This window comes from Sinohyriopsis cumingii, chromosome 1, assembly GCF_028554795.1.
Source record: "Sinohyriopsis cumingii isolate HCF-2022 chromosome 1, ASM2855479v2, whole genome shotgun sequence".
NCBI classification, from domain to species: Eukaryota; Metazoa; Mollusca; class Bivalvia; order Unionida; family Unionidae; genus Sinohyriopsis; species Sinohyriopsis cumingii.
Window position 1 is genome coordinate 167,009,084 of NC_142961.1, and position 18,059 is coordinate 167,027,142.

The window sequence follows — 18,059 nt, forward strand, 5'->3', positions numbered from 1 at the left end:
ATACTAATAGTAACTGTATTGGTCAAGAGAATTCTTCTTATCACTGTAAAAATTATTTTCTCTCTAGGATATCAACTTTTTCATATAATCTGGTGTCTCACCCATGTTCATTTGCTTGTCAATATTATATGAAATAACCTGTGTCTATGATTACCATAATCACATAAAACTTGAATATTGTTGACTATAATGCATGACAGGCATGACAGCAATTCTTTCCGTATCTGCGCACAAAACCTTAAACCTTTAATATGATCAATACAGCAGCTGATCTTGAGATAAAAAAATGGATGCTTAAACAGGTGAGACAATCAAGATAAAGCCTTCTAGCATATCACAGTATAATGTTGCAACCCACAGTAACGATTTTAACTTGAATGCAGCAGCTGATGTATAATGGAATACTTTTACATGGTTGACAACAATGCTGACACAGCTGTCACAGGCAAAGTGATTTTTATATATCTCTATGCTTACACAGGTGAGACAAAAACAAACAATTTTAAATACTTTTATTTTCATTTATTCATGTATCCAACATATGTAATATAATACTTTGCACTTTTATGCTCTCACAATTACAAATCATCTTATGCACATAATAAAACAAACAAGCATTCTGGAAGCCATTCCATAGGATTATAATAAAATTTATCACATGACTGACAATAGTTGCATCTATATCTATAGCACTCTATTGCCCCAGCTTCATACATTTAAAGTAAGGAAGTTTTCTGAGAGAAATCTGTATAGTATATTTTCCATTCAGCAGCACAGGACTACTGCATAAGGAACATAACGAAGTAAAAGATATCAATGTAACCTATTTATATGAAAACTGTGAAACCAAGATGAACAAGTTTTTTCAGGATCATTTTCTCTGTATAAAAGCATCAAATGGTCATTTACTGTATTCAAGTTATTCCAGTACTTAAGCTAGGTTCTGCCTCGAATAATTCATCTGCTTAGATATTTCTGCTGTCACAGAGTTACATGCAATAATTTAATATCACCCTACTGGTATGCATATTCATTTGAGAAAAGATTACTTTACTTTAAGCTACTAAAAGGGATTCTCATTCAATACAATATTACATTTTTGAACTTGTTTAAACACTCAAGTGAACAAGAATACAGGTAAATATAGGGTCCATATTTTATGTCAGATAAAACAATTTAAGTCCGATTTTTACTTCATTGCACAAAAGTCATGTGTGATGAGGGAAATTAAAACAATCCATCTTGCTACAGCGAATGATGACAAAAGGGTGAAAAGTGACATCAGATGGAATCATAATATGACAATGATGGCAGGTGACTAACAGTCATTAATGCATATTACAAATGCTATAGTAATTTAGAAAATATAGTTGTGACTAACTCCTTATAAGTAAAAGACATTTTAAAGTTGCATTTCTAAAGATTCTGAAAAGTGTATTTTACAGTAATAAATACAAGTGTCCCTTGAAAGGAATGATGCTCTACTCCGCAAAAAATAATTTCAAGGTAAAATGTCTTTTAACTGCTAAGTGTTGAGACCATCATTGATATTCTTGAGTGATGACTTTATTTTCAGGATAGATGGGGTGGCGGCCATATTGTGCGCAAGAGTGGCATAATTTTCATTTAGGAGCAACACAACATCATAAGAAGTCCTTTGGTGAAAACCTCCATGCCAATATGACCACCCATTCAGGAAGAGTAGCCATGACAAGTATTTTTAAGTTGGATACCATAATAGATGTCAGACTGACATTGTTTTCATTTAAGACTAGATTTAAGTTATTTGTGAAAACCCATCAATAACAGCTACCATTCTGGAGGTGTAGCAATATGACTTTCAACATGGCCTCCATTGAGGCCATAGTGGTTGTCAGATTGGCACCAATCAGGACCAACCATATACCATAAGAAATCATTTTATTGAAACCTCATATTAATATGACCATCTATTCAGAAGTAGTAGCAGTAAAGAGATTTTCAAGATAGTCAATATGGTTACCATAATGAATGTAAATCAGCAGCATTTTCAATTAGGACCAATCGGACCTTGTCATGATATGTGATTTTAACAATTTCTCTACTTAAAAAAACAATTTGATGTTTAGAATTACTTTAGAAAGAAATGTTCAAGAGAGTGTCATTTAAAGAACCTAAGTCTTAGCTTCTGGAAGACAAGATTACAAAAACAGTTTTCCTAAATCAAAGAAAAACTGTATCATCTTGGTTGTCTGTAGATTAAGTACTGTACAGTCAGCTGCACATTATACTGGGTAAAGTACAGCAGTTCCTGTCCATAATGTATTGGTAAAATACAGCAGTTCCTGTCCATAATGTATTGGTAGAATACAGCAGTTCCTGTCCATAATGTATTGGTAAAATACAGCAGTTCCTGTCCATACTTTATCAGTAAAATACAGCAATTCCTGTCCATAATGTATCATTAAAATACAGCAGTTCCTGTCCATACACTATCACTAAAAATACAGCAGTTCCTGTCCATACTTTATCAGTAAAATACAGCAGTTCCTGTCCATACTGTATCAGTAAAGTACAGCAATTCCTGTCCATAATGTATCGTTAAAATACAGCAGTTCCTGTCCTTACTTATCAGTAGGATCCAACAGTTCCTGTCCATACTTTATCAATAAAATACAACTGTTCCTGTCCATACTTTATCGGTAAAATACAGTAGCTCCTGTCCATATTTTATTGGTAAAATACAGCAGTTCCTGTCCATGATGTATTGGTAAAATACAGCATTTGCTGTCCATAATGTATCGGTAAAATATAGCAGTTCCTGTACATACTGTATCAGTAAAATATAGAAGTTCCTGTACATTCTGGATGGGTAAAATACAAACATTTCCTGTTGATGGGTAAAAATACAGCAGCTTCCTATCAATACAGACTTGGTAAAATACAGTAGCTTCCTGTTCATACAGTATGGGCAAAATACAGTAGTTTCCTGTCCATGCAGTATGGGAAAAATACAGTAGCTTCCTTTCCATATAATATAGGCAATATAAAGTAGTTTCCTGTCCATACAGTATGGGCAAAATACAGTAGTTTCCTGTCCATACAGTATAGGCAAAATACAGTAGCTTTCTGTCCATACAGAATTGGAAAATAAAGTAGTTTCCTGTCCATATGGTATGGGCAAAATACAGTAGTTTCCTGTTCATATGGTATGGGCAAAATACAGTAGTTTCCTGTCCATATGGTATTGGCAAAATACAGTAGTTTCCTGTCCATATGGTATGGGCAAAATACAGTAGTTTCCTGTCCATATGGTATGGGCAAAATACAGTAGCTTCCTGTCCATATAATATAAGGCTTCCATAAACAAATGTGGCAAATTCATTAAAATCGCTGTAAATCAGACATTACCATCCTTAAAAAAAGCTGATTCAAGAACCATAACTGTAAACCATAGCTGAGAGCTATTAACAAAAACACAGTTAATTTGTTGACCTAATTAACAGTAATGATGCATTAAATTCATAAACATCAAGTAATTTTAGAAAGAATTGCACAACTATTAAACAATTAACATGTTACAACAACCTGCCCCCAAGTCTGTAACTGCTGGGCAAGCTAACACAATGACACTGCATATTCTTTGCATTCTCAGAATATTTCAGAATCACAGAATGAACATTTCTGCAAAAAAGAACACTGAGATCATCACATAAAAACATACCACTTAACAGAGCTGTAAATAGTTCTAATTACACGGAGAGAATGACCTTATATAGGTGTCCTATATATATTCTCAGTCCCTTTCTTGAAATAAAAGCTACTCATAAGTGCTAATAAATCAAATTTGACAGACTTTACCTCGAATGGTAATGTCTCTACAGTTTGAAAGATGTGCCAAACCCAAAAGTTCACTAAAATTCATGTCAAGTCAATTAGGCTGTGGAAGCTGACTGAAATATTATTTATCTTCTTTGCTTCTTCTAGACATGTGAGCATAAATTGTGGAAAATACAATCAACTATATTTAAACTGCTTTTCAAATAAAACATTGGTTACTTTTATCTTTCAATTTTTTTAAATTACATTTTACTTATTTCGTATATAAAATTAAAACTGAAAGAAATATTGGTAAAGTTCTTAAATGTAAAATAGTTTTGTTTCAAATGATTAATAAAACATCATCAATGGTTACATAGAACACCATGCTCCTCTTGTGAACTGCACTAAAGTGCTCTTGTATTAGAGTCGTGAACTTACCCATAGAATCTTAACCTAAAATCTTAATTTTCAAGACACAAAGAATAATGACAACAAAGGAAGGTAATGCACCTTAATATTCACTCAACAATTCTAATTTCTAAAGTGATTTCATTTAGTGAATAATCATTACCTGTTAAAAAAACAATGGAATTAAATCCTCCATGAATATTTCTGATTTAACAGTGTGTACTGCTAAACCTACCAGAGGCAAAAGAATAACAAACACTAACAGAAGGTCGAAACATTTCGTTGCTTGTTCTCTCTAATGAAAAAAATAAAAGAGTATGAGAGAGCTTCCTAATTTTCTTTGTCACTCCAATTCCCATCTTACTTTACTTATCTGGCTAAAGAAATTAGTTACATTAAAACTGCCTCAAACTTTGCAGTCAAAATAATGGGTAATCAAGGAGGAAGACAGAAACTAAATAAAAGCATGATAATCAAAGTAAGATTGGTTATGGATGATTTCTTACCCAAAAAAACACCTGACTTCCAAAATGAGCAATAGGCTCAAGTGGGTCTAAGTTTGCTCACTTGGCAAACATCTGCCTAATAGCCAAATGCAAGAAGCAGGTCAAGAAATCTAGGTCTATTGGATTCTTTCTGTATAAATTTCTTCCAATACTGACTGTACAACATTGTGTTAAGACATCCGTCCATTCATCTGTTACCAAATTTGGTTTCCAAGCATTAAATATTGGGGTAAGGATTAAACCTGTTCATTTCAGGGTCAAAGAATCAAACAATATGGTCGCTGTGACTGAAAGTACGACGACTCAAGTTCTCTAAAATTTTACAGTTACCAAAAAGTTGTGGATGGATGAACTTGGGGTAAACAAGAACCATCTCAATTTTGGTGATCAAAAGATCAAAGGTCAAGATCACTGTGACTGCAAGAAGAAAAGAAAGTTTCTACACAATCAGTTCGGTTCTTCATCATCCAAACTGAATGGTTGCACTTGGTGTAAGAAAATACCCTAGTCATTTTCAAGCCAAAAGGTCAAAGGTCAGTGTCACAGTGACTGAAATAAGAAATATGGTTTCTGCATAATAACATTAGTTCTATAAGACATACTTCAACCATTGTGGATAGCTTGCACCTAGGGTAATGGAGAAGTCTACTGGTTTAGGGGGCACAATGTCACAGGTTAAGGTAACTTGAACTGAAAAAAGAAAAATGGTTTCTGTGCAAAAATTTCAGTATCAACCAAATGGACTATTAAAACCCTGCTGGTTTCTATAGTAATAATGTACTGTTTACTGTAATCTTGTTGTGAAGCTGAAAGCAGCAAAATAGTAATTGGTGATGAACAAGCATTTGAGGACACATGACAAACACAAGCCTATACTATGCTTATTTGGTCTTATAGTCGGAGAGCTAAAAGTGAGTGCTAGATCAAATATTAAAGAATTAAGCATATCAAAAAAGATGGCAAACAATTAGAAGACAAAGATACCGAAGACAGTTCCAAGGTCATCTATAGACAGACTAGAGTTCCATCAAGGCTTTGCACTGTATTCTTAAAACTTTCTAAGCAAAAATTATAATCTCAACCTCAAAGCCTAAAATTATTTTCATTTAGTAATAATAATAAGAAAAAAGTTCCAATTATAAAATGTTAATTTTCATAGTACCTTATATACTAAATCTTTTTTGATGTAGGTATGCTCAAAGCATGACTTCTGAATTATGAACTTTGAGCTTCAGCTTTAATAACCTACTCAGAAGTTTCAAGAATAATGGGCTTTATCTCACCTGAAGCATGTTTATTTCACCTGAAGGCTGTTTAGTAAATGTTTATTCAATCATGGAGTTTTCTCTAAGATTTCAAAAGGAGGAATATCAGCTCGACAGAAGCAGTGTCTGCATATTCTGTACCAAAAAACAAAAATCAAACAAAATGCTAAAATAAAAATAAATGCATTTCAATAATGCAAAACAACATAATTTCATGCAATTATAGTCCAAAGTTGTCAATGTACTCCTGCTGTAAGCACAGTCCATGTTTAATAATGGTTAAGTCACTAGAGCAGAAATAACCATGTCTACTCATTAGCATACCCAGTATTTTAGATTGACCCCAAAATATAAAATCTTAATTTGTACCATATGCTGAAGACTTCATTACAAACATTGAATCTGTACTGAGTACATAGTGCTAGTCATCTTGGTGATTAACATCAGACATGAAATGTCTAACAAGCTGACACTGTGCCTGAAAAATTAACTAACTGCTCACAACTTTACCCACAATAGGCATTAGCAGGTGCTAGAATTTGACAGATGTGGCAATAGGTTCATTTAAACAATGCTTTTGTGCCAATATTTGATGCTTAATATTTGCCTTGCCTCTTGAAAAGAATCTGCTGATAAAAATACAAAGAAACACTGTTTATATAATTGCAAACTTTCATTTTTCTGTCATGCTTGAGTTCAAATCTGTGTAACTACTTCACTATTCCTTGCCATTCCAAATTTTCAATTTTGAGAGAGAGAAAGGGAGAAAGATGGGTAAAGTAGGTTCAGATCTTCACCAGACAGAATGTGTACAAAGTCATGGGGACATAACCATAATAACTAATCATCAAATGATAATGTTTTTGCAAAGAGACACTCTACTTTGCAATGTAAATCTACTTTCATCTATACCAATGCCTCGTATTAAGTTGTTAGTTGTCATTAAATTTTACTATATGGCTCTTATTTTGATCTAATTTTTAAACAAAAGTCATTCAAAGGCTTGATGCTGTACTGGCCAAAATTAATTTCCTGAAATCCAAGATAAGAACATTTCATTTTATTTAAATGCTAAGTACTGATATTATAAGAAGACTTCCAGTGCAAACTTCAATGTCGATAATACCATCCATTCATTAGTGATACCAAGATTTTTAAGATGGCTACCATAGCAACCATACTGGATGTCTAAGAGACAACATTTTCATTTAGTACTGACTAGACAGCATAAAAAGTCTTCTAGTGAAAAACCCTATGTCGGTAAGCCCATCCATTTAGGAGGATTAGTGATACCAAGCCATGGCAGGCATATCGGAAGTCAGATTGACATAATCTGATAACAGCCATTTAGGATGTTTGATCAGCATCATTTTAATACAGGAATAACTATTATATATGGCAAGAAAAATGTTTGAATGACCAACTGTTTTATAATAGCATCTGTTGCAAGATTTGTCAAATTCTGGGAGGTCACATTGCATCCTTTTCATATAGGACCAACTACACATAGTCAAAAGGAAAAGTGATAACTAGATTTTCAAAATGGTTACCATTAATCATTGCCATATTTTTAGGACCAACTAAACAGCTTCAGCTCAGTGAAAAAACCTCAGGTTTTTATGACCATCAATCCATAAGAATTAGCGATAACAAGATTTTCAAAATGGCCACTAGTAAGGAAATACTGGAAGTCAGATCGACATCATTTTCATTTAAAACCAACTAGACATAATCACAATTTTTCTGGTGAAAACCTTTCTGTGCAGGAGAAGTAGCAATAATAAGATCTTCAAGATGGCTGCTATGGTTGCCATACTGGATATCAGATTGACATCAGTTTTGATAATGATCAACCAGAGATCATACTTAGTCTTCTGGTGAAAATCCCATATTAATATGACCATCAAGTCAGGAGGAGTGAAAAGATTTTCAAAATGGCCACCACAGCAGCCATAATGGATGTCCAAGAGGCACCATTTTCATTCAGGGTCATCTAATTGCTGGGATGAATCTGCATCTAAAATTTCATGGCCATCTTCAAAGGAGGACTAATGATAACAAGCTTGTGCTAACAAACCGATAACTGACAACAGACAACAGGTCATCCCATAAGTGCTTCTAGTCGATAACTAGTAGAGCTAAAAATGCAAGCAAACACTGCCTCCTCTTGCTAAGTGAACAGGATAATGTCTTGGGCAAATATCAATGGAGGTGTCTATTATCTGTATATAAGTGTGTGGATTTCATCTGATAGCACTGGGTGAATATTCAAGCCAACCACCAGTGTTACTTTTTCAAACTTGAGTTCCCACTTCGAAAATTCCTATAGTTTTTTAATGAAAGGATATTCATTAAAAATAGTGTGGTAATTAAAAACTGATTATATATAATGAAAGGATACATCACGATTCAAATAATTTGCAGGTAGTTAAAGCAGTAACTGTGGCAGTGTTGGTGGCAATGTTCACAATGTTCCAGTTTGTGTTAAGGTAGTTTGTAAAGATGTATCACATACAACATATTGAGTGTTCCACAAAACCTTACTTTACAGAAGATCTGTATGGCAGCTTTACCCATCAATATCATACGGTTATTATTATCATTATATTGCCTCCATAAAACATTGTATTAAATAGTGATTTTTGTTTTTTCTATAATTGTACATCACAAGCTGTACCTATGTCTTGTTATCTTATAAAACCTAGATTAACAGCATTGAGAAAATGAGATGAATCCGTGGCGCATTTGTACTCTTCCATTTCTTCACCATAATACATGTGTAAGATTGGCTCATACTACATCACAATGTGAGGGAAAAAATTAAAAGCTCAAACAAAACGTTATAGCATGTTGCTATGAACATACTCCATAATCCAAAAACAGCATAGACTTCTACAGTAATTTCATTTTTGAAAAGCCAAAGTAGTTCTACAACTTTTTTCATTTCAAGAGCTTTATATTTCAAAATGCTTAGAATTCTCTGTGGTTTATCCTATACATAATATGTTGGAAAATATCAGAACATTAAAGAATTACTCAATATCAGTGAAATTTATTTGGCAGTTTGTATTAGCCTGAGCTTAGACTAACAAAATGTGAAGGTCCATATTTGTAACTGCCTCTAGGAAAGACCTATGTAAATTCAAAACATCTTTTCTTTTTTAAACACAATTCATTAAAATACAGCAATAATAATTTTATTGGAATTTAACATGTGTGTCTTATGCTAAACAGTTTTGAGGTGGGACCTCACTTTTGGTTAAGAACAGTAGAAATGCAGTGCTTATATATATATATATATATATATATATATATATATATATATATATATATATAAAAATATATATATATATAATTGCAAAGACTGAATCAGTCACTCAAGTACAAATTAAAGCTTCCAAGGTATTTCCAGAGAACGACAAATATCACGAGAATTTCTAAACAGCCTGTGATTCTGTGATTAACAGAAGTATTCCTGCTGGTATACATACTGAATTAAAATCCAGGCTTGTGAGCTCTGCAACACAAAGACTTGACAGAAAACACACACACTCATATTTCTGCATTACAATCGTGGTTCTACAGATAGTAATAAATTGTGGTGCTTAACAGATGCACATAGATCTTACATCGAGACAATAATCACAATGGCAGATTCTGACTTGACGCTTAAGCTATTTCATTTCTTTATTGCAATCACATCACAGTAGCTCTCTTAGATACACAACTTTGTCTTTTATGAAGTGGTGACCTTCTACACACATATACATGTGGGTGTCTGATAGGTGAAGTGTGAACAGGCCTGCATTCACATGAGCATGATGGTAGACAAAGCTGTGACATGACTGTGTACAAGGTAATCAACAAAATTATATGAAAGATACTAAAAGCATATAGGCAAGGGTTACTGATAAAATGCAACACTGATGTCACTGCTGAAGGCAGATATGAAACCCAACACCACATTTTACTACCATCAATAGAACCGACTCTCTAAATAACATAGATTCTTTGTCATATTTCCATACATTAATATGTCCTAGCTACTCTTTTTCCGAGAATGATGTGAGCGATACGTTCTTGGTGGTAGTTGTGGAATTTCCTCATTTGCTCCATTGGAATTGAATATGTTTGCAATATTTGTGGAGTCTCTGTCTCCATATCGTGGCAAAGTAGCACTAAAATTATGACTGATTCCACTGAATGACATATTTTCACTATAAGATTGTACTACACTGCGAGATTGTGTTGAAGTTTGTGAGGGGTTGGGATGTGATACACTATGGGGCCTTGGCAATGTATGAAATGTACTGTGACTGGACTCCCTTCTGGGAGGTACAGGAGGGGGCTGATCAGTCCTGGGGGGTAACTGAGGGGGAAGAGGAGAACTGGATCTCATGAACACATCACTATTAGTGGAGTCTCTATTTCTCCGGCGGGGTGGAAGGGGAGGGGGCTGAAGTTGCCCCACAGACTCCTCATCTCCTATTGAAGAAACAATGCTGATTAAGTCCCCTGTGGGAACATTGGAAGTGTTTGTTGATAAATTGCCTGAAAGAGAAAATTAAACAATAAATTTGAGAGAGTACAATCAAGAATATTTTAAAAAATATATAATGTTACAATGTGGAATGTTTAAAATTTATCTATGTAGGGAACAACAGAACTTTGAGTGAATATATAGTAAACCAGGGGGAAAAAAAGTTTCAAGGACATTTACTGAGAAAATATGTTTGCACAAATTCACTGAAATGCAATATAGTAAAAGTAAGAAGTGAAAAAGAAACAAATTTACATCAAGGTTTAAAAATGATACATAAGCTAAACCCATGCTTTTCAGATGTTTTATCTCCTCAAAAATGCTAAACCTTCAAAAATGAAATCTTGTTTCACATATATTATCATAAAATGACGGCATCATTAACAGATGTAATTATCCTCCATATTTAAGGCTTTGTATTCAAAGAAATAAGGTATAAAGTTGTTGAATGATAGTATACAAACATGACTCTAGAATTCATAATTCTTGATTGAATTGAATGTTCCAATCTCTGATACTTACCCTGGCCAATGTTGACATTAGCAAACACTGCGTCCGAGGCCAGAGAGGTTGCTGAGGGACTAATAGGTGTAGTTGGCGTGGGTGGGGTTGTGCAGTTGTTAAGTGATGAACCATCCTGGTCCTCCTCCATACGCGTATAGCCACCAGCGAAGGAACTAAATGTGAAAGTGTGGCTTCGTGATGTAATTGCACTGTGGCGAGACATTGGCTTTGTTCCTGGGGACTTTAAAGAATACTGTGTTTTTCGAGCCTGAAAAAAGGTGTTAAAGCAAGATAAAATGAACAATCTGTCTTGAATGATGTGGGAATGGATTAACTGAACCCATCAAATTATATGACCATGATAGATGCAACAATATCAGGAAAATGAAGCTAAATGCTGGTGTTTATACCAACAACAATAACTGCAACACCATTAATGAATTTGAAATGGCAAGAAAGAAATAGTGAAGTATGATACCTCTTGTGGACTCAGGGATATAAAATAGACCTGATGTGCTCTCCAGCATGCTAAGAGGCAACTATGACCCAGGCCTGGTTAGCTACCATATTGCTGAGCAAGGCACTTTTGTCCCATTGCCTTGGCACTTAATAACCTGTCTGTGTTGCTGTGCCATAAAACACCAAACCAATCCAAACCTCGAGTAAGAACTACAAACAATGGTTTTAGTACCATTTCTACTCCATGTGAATGATAAAACTGTCAAAAGCATTCATCATAAACATATAATATATATACCAGAGATATGCTCTGTTGCATAAATGCCTTGTCAATCTAAAGCTGACGATGTGTATAAATGTCAGTGACTAAAGCCTGTGTGATTTGGATTTTTAACGTAGAGTGACTACGTTTGGCAAATGTTGTTATAGTGGTATAGTAAATTTGAAAATAAAAATTCTACTACATAAAACCTCTGATGCGAATTATTAGCACAAATATGCAAGAAATAAATTATTCTTAGTCATCATACAAATGCCCGTGGAAGGATCCCACTTCTGCTCATGGCTTTTAATGGTTATATGGGGCACCAAAGAGGAAACCTATGTAATGGTAAATTTTGAGAAGAAACTATTGCTCTCTGAAAATCATTGGTTTTACTTTAATATTTCTTTACCCCCTTTTCCCTCAAACTGGTTATCAGAGCACCAGAATAATAATATAGGGAGGTCTATCAGGGAAAGTGCCATTAATATTCCACATAGTTAGTTAGCTGCTAAAATATGACAAGTCCAATGGATAATTTTGGGTTTTGTGGGACTTTTTTCAGCACATAACATGAGGCATCAGTATGTTTGGTGGAGGAAGAACCCGGGAAGGCCCCTGGAAGAACTACAGACCCATGAGAAGCTAAAGGCGAGCTTTCTCACATACCCACAATGGCCAAGCAAGACTTGAACCCACTCAGAGATGAAATGTCAGTGATCTGTAAGGGCAAGTGTTTCATTTGTAAATATTTGGAAACCCTTTATGCCAGAATGTTTCTCTTTTTCAAATATGGTCAAATTTGAGGGTTTTGAGTAATGGTACTCATATCTGAGAGCAGACCAGCATAACTTGAAAGGCCTTTATGCCAGGAGACTGTCAAATTTAGTCAAATTCTGTTGAACTGTCGCTTAAACATTTTTTTGTTTTTCATAACTAGCTACATTTCATGGTTGATCAGCATTATTTGAACAAACTTAAAAGACCCATGTCAAGATGATTTTTTGTCAAACTTGTTTGAATTCTGCTGAATGGTTTTTGAGATGTGTTGTTACAATTTTTCCATGCTTAGTAATGGCAGCCAAGCACTATCTGTATAAAACTGAAAGTCATCTAAAGAAGAATGCTTTCTGCTGAATTTGACTAAATTCTGTTAAGGGATTTTGGAAAAGTCATTAAAAGGATTTCCTATTTTTTTAGTAATGACAGCCATATTTGATGTTGTATCAATATCTACTAGTACAATTTTAAAGACCATCATACCAGGATACTTTCGGGCAGATTGGGACAAATTATGTTGAGTAGATTTTTAGAAGTAGTTCAAAGTTTACTCCTATTTTTTTAGTAACAATGGCAGATGAAAGCAGATCAGTATCATCAGAACAAATTTTAAAACCATGCATGCCAGGATGTTTTCTTTCAAATTTGGTCAAATGCTGCCGAGTCATTTTTGAGAAGCTGGTCAAAGTTTTCCTATTTTTAGCAATGGTGGCCATATTTGGTGGCGGTTTGGCATCATTTAAGCAAATTTAAAAGAGCTTAATGCAAGGATGTTTCAATCAAATTTGGTTAAATTCTAGTCAGCAGTTTTTGAGAAGTTGTAAATAACAAGTGAATGGATGAAGCATGATTGACAAAGGTCCCTACCATAAGCTCTCTTGACCTTATGGCCAGGTGAGCTAATAAGGGTTCAACTTTAGCCCTTTAAAATTCACAGTGCAATATAACCACTTTGTAAATACTTACAAACTTAGGGGGCTGTTTACAACCTCTTGGCTCTATCTCTAAAGACTTTGCATACAAGTAGTCATTAAATTCTTTTTCATCTTTAAAATCCTCTAATGGCCTTAAATTTTCCAAATAATCCTGAAACAAAAAAAAGCAAAAAATTAAGTAAAAACTGCAACTGTTCAGACTGTTCCAGAATTAAGTGGCCATGTGGTGGGAGTAGATATGGATGGTGGAGATCACCAAGACTTTAGTAAGTGTTTCATGCATGTCAGTGACTAAAGCCTGTATGATTTGAATTTAACAAGTGGTTTTATTTTGAAAAGTATGTTTTGATCCCATTTTCAACTCTGGAATAGCCCTCACATGTTGGCTTGAACACACTTCTGGCTGAACTTGTTAATTAACAATTCCTTTTTAATAATAAATGTTGATTTGTTTTTAATTGCTTGGTTACCATATGGAAGAAAAAATTGTATATGCAATGCAAACCTGATAAATCTGCTGCAAACTCTGCCATACAATTTATACCTACATGAAAAAGTCAAACTTTCCAGTCCACTAACTGTTAATTACAACTGTCCATTATAGAATAAGATTTGGGATATAAGTCACATTAGAGTCCTGTCTACAAAAGTAATAAGCAAACAGATGCCTACTTTTGGATATTCATGAGCTCAAATTTTTATTGAAATATTATATTTATGTTTGTTATCAAAAGAAATTGTTCCTTAGGCTGCTTTTTTCTTTAATAAGCTATGTTTTTTATTTGGCAAGTTTCAGCTACTGTGTTCCTAAAGTCTAGGACACTTTAAAAGCTTTTTGTGTAAATCAAATGTGCCAGATCCTCATGCCAGTATTTGTTAGCATTTCTTAGTTAACCTTATATGTGACTTCATATGGCAATAGACAATGGTCTCTTAAATTATATTAGTGCATCTAAAACCTACATCTGACTCTAAAAAGACTAGCCATAAAGGTTTATGGTTTATGAGATTTAATGATACTTTATGTCATGCGAGAGGCTACAAATGGCAACCAGTATATTTGGTAGAGAAAGAACCACTGACTAACCAGAACCTATTGGCAAGCTTTTTCACAGACCCAACTTGGTCAAGCTGAGACTCAAACATATGAGGTTACTCTCTGAATGACTATTGTTAAAAATGGATTTTCACTGGCCAAAGTTGAAACTAGATTTGTAATGTCTATGTAAGTATTTAAGAAAACATGAGTCCAATGAAAGAACCGATGCTCTATTGGCTGAAAAGAGTATCCAGGAATCCAAGATAAGACTATTTCTTCTTTACAACTTCTGAATGTAGAAACCATCTCTGATATTCTCGGATTACCTGTGGATATGACCATACACTCTTCTGGAGAAGACATAACAAGATTTTCAAGATGGCAACAGTAGTGACCATGCTGGATGTAACACTGATATCATTTTCATTAGGACCAACCAGATATCACAATAAGCCTTTTTGTGAAAATCCCATGTCAATATCACCATCAACTTAGGAGTAATAACAGCAATATTTTCAAGATGGCCAATGTGTTGGCCATATTGGATGTCAGATCATCACAATTTTCTTTAAGGACCAATTAGGTACCATAAGAAGTCCTCTGTTGAAAACTCGATGCCAATATATGTTTCCAGTTAGGAGAATTAGCAATAGATTTTCAACATGGCTGCCATGGTGGCCATATCAGATGAAAGATCAGCAGCATTTTATTTAGAATTAACTAGACATCAAAAGAAGTCTTCAGCAAAAACCCACATGTTGATATGACCATCCATTCAGGAGAAGTAGCAATAACAAGATCTCCAAGATAGCCACTGTTGTGGTCATATTAAATGTCCAAGCAGCACTGTTTTCATTTCCGGTGAAAATCCCATGGTGACACAACTTTGCTTACAGAAAGAGTAGCAATAATAAGATTTTCAAGAAGGCTGTCTATGATGCTATAAGGATAACAAATCAGTGCCATGTTTATTTAGGACTAACTTGATATGACAAGAAATCTTTCAGTCAAAGCATGTGTTGATATGGCTATCCATTCAGGCAGTGTAGCAATAACAAGATTCTAAGACAGCCACTATGTGTGGCCATTTCGAATGGTTAAGTTGTACCATTTTCATTTCAGACCAACTAGACCTTGGGATAAATGTGTGTAAAGTTTCATGGCAATCCTCAAATAGCAAGGAGTAATGATATCAAACATGTGCTAACAGATGGATGGACAATGGACATAAGCTTTCCTGGTCTATAACCAAAAAGGCTAACAAATTACCCAAGTTTTGAGTCATTAAGAATATGACCTACTGTAAATACTCGCTAATGAGACAATTCCAACTGCAAACTGCACAGACCCAAATCTGCACCTTCACCTCCCCATCTCCCTTAACATCCAGATGTACACATTCAATAAGTCTGAGAATACATTTTATGGCAGTTCATAACATAACACAGTCAGAAGTAATGAACTTCAATTTCCACATTATAAAAATGGAAAGCTGCATATATACACATATGTTCATATATTCATTATGCATCAATACATGCAACCCTCTTTCAAGAAATGTTTGTTGTACCTAATATAAACTTTATTTATGTCGGAAAGCATTTAAAGAAATTCACCTTTTAGAAAACATCTGTATTTATATATATATATATATATATATATATATATATATATATATATATATATATATATATATATATATATATATATATATATATATATATATATATATATATATATATAGTATTCCAATATAATTCTGAAGGTCCAAAAAGTTAAAATTGTTTACCCTTATGTCTGATTCCACAGTCAAGCAGTAAGGTTGATTTTGATATTGCTGTATTTCCCCTGTATTTTCTGCTATTTTCCGCCTTTTGCTGAAGTTTATCAACCCCTCTGTGCGTCTTGGGAGGAAGTCAGGGTTACCTTCCTCAATGTAGATAATATTAGTCAGGTACATCCCTGAAGAAAAAGATGAAGATACAGGTGTATGAACAATTTTAAAGACAAGCATACAACAGAAGTCTCAGAATCACAAATAAATGTCCAATGTCTTCCTTGAATAGAACAGAATAAGCCATATAATGCGCTTTTAATAAATTTTTTTTTGTTTCAAGAGTAAAGAAAGCATAATCTGCTCCATCTGGATAAAAGACTGCATGCTAGTTATCTTTTGTTACAAAAAAAAAAGATGCACAATTAAACCTCATTCTTTAACTTTCTATCTGTAAGTTCAACATCTCTCTCTCTCCCCACCCCCACTGCGAGAAATATGTATTGCAAACTATGCCAGAAAAATAATGTTTATTTGGTAGAAGATGAATTCCATTTTGTTTTGTGTTTGTCCAGCTTATTACAATATAAGAAAGAAATACTTCAATGAAGTTTATTATCTCTTTCAGTCTGTAGAAAAATTTGTATCCCTAATGAGTCATAGCAATATATTAAATATAAGAAATTTTCTTACTACATCAATTCAGCTTTTTGTCTTTGACAATCTTTGATAACTCAAATGAATGGTGAATAATATACTTAGAGGTAGTAACATCTTTATAAAATAATGCACCAATTATTGGAAATTATGTATGTATATTCATGATGAATACCGTATTTAACTTCTTTAAACCACTGTGCACATTATATTTACTTGTATTTTGTAATATGGTCCAGTGGCCTAAATTACTGAATAAAATATACTATTATCTCTCTCCCAACACCTTCCAATTATCACTATCATCATAACCACAATTATAAGAGTACATACCTAGGAATGGAACACAAGGTGGATTTATGGAACGTAATTTTTCAGTGTATTTCTTGAAATGGTCAGAGTTCAATTCTTTAGCCTCATTTAACACTTTCATAAAGCGATGTGGGACCTCCTGTAGAAGACACAAAGAAAAGGCAGAGTAACAACATAGTGAAATTCTGTAATATTCTGCTGTGTTGACTGTACAATGATATATCACAAACCACAGGGTTCATACCAATACAGTGTGTTATAAGAAATGTATCGATCCGTACTACATATGTCTTCATAGTTAATGATAGAAATGTGCAAGCTTCTCACTGACTAAAACCATATTATTCTTCATCTTTTGTAAATATCACTGCAATTATTTCTAAAAGTCTAATTACATGCATTATTTTTGTGGGGGAGGAGGATAGACTAGGTGGCCAAGTGGTCAAAAATGTTCGCCTTTATAGATCACTGACATCTCGCCTATGTCCACATGGGTTCAAGCCTCAGCTTGACCATTGTGGGTATGTGGGAAAGCTTGCAAATAGCTCCCTGGCCCAGTGATTCTTCTCAGAGTTTTCCCAGCTTCTTCCTCTACCAAATATACCGGATGCCATTTATAGAATATCATGTGCTGACAAATTACTTTAAATGCACAAATCCACTTATTTATAAAAGGAAGGGACTATTTAATTCTGTTTCTGGTGAATTTTGACAGTGAAATTGGAATGGAAAACAATTTACCTGCAAACAGGTTGCATTAAGTTACGAACTTTCTGTTTGTCACTCAAATATGTAGTCCAACAAAAGTAAAGTTCAG

The 18,059-nt window shown here is 34.1% G+C and overlaps 1 protein-coding gene across 1 annotated transcript in view; it reads right to left on the bottom strand.

Annotated features, from left to right (window-relative positions):
* Positions 1 to 497: 497 nt before the first annotated feature.
* Positions 498 to 18,059, bottom strand: part of LOC149808330 (son of sevenless homolog 1-like) — a 107,988-nt gene continuing 90,426 nt past the window's right edge. Inside the window, exons 20-24 of the mRNA XM_089975882.1 lie at positions 17,264 to 17,381; positions 16,289 to 16,461; positions 13,492 to 13,611; positions 11,043 to 11,292; positions 498 to 10,531 (exon numbers count right to left, since the gene is read on the bottom strand). Coding sequence (XP_089832008.1) covers positions 10,020 to 10,531; positions 11,043 to 11,292; positions 13,492 to 13,611; positions 16,289 to 16,461; positions 17,264 to 17,381 — 1,173 coding nt within the window. The 3' untranslated portion in view covers positions 498 to 10,019. The remainder of the gene's footprint in view (positions 10,532 to 11,042; positions 11,293 to 13,491; positions 13,612 to 16,288; positions 16,462 to 17,263; positions 17,382 to 18,059) is intronic.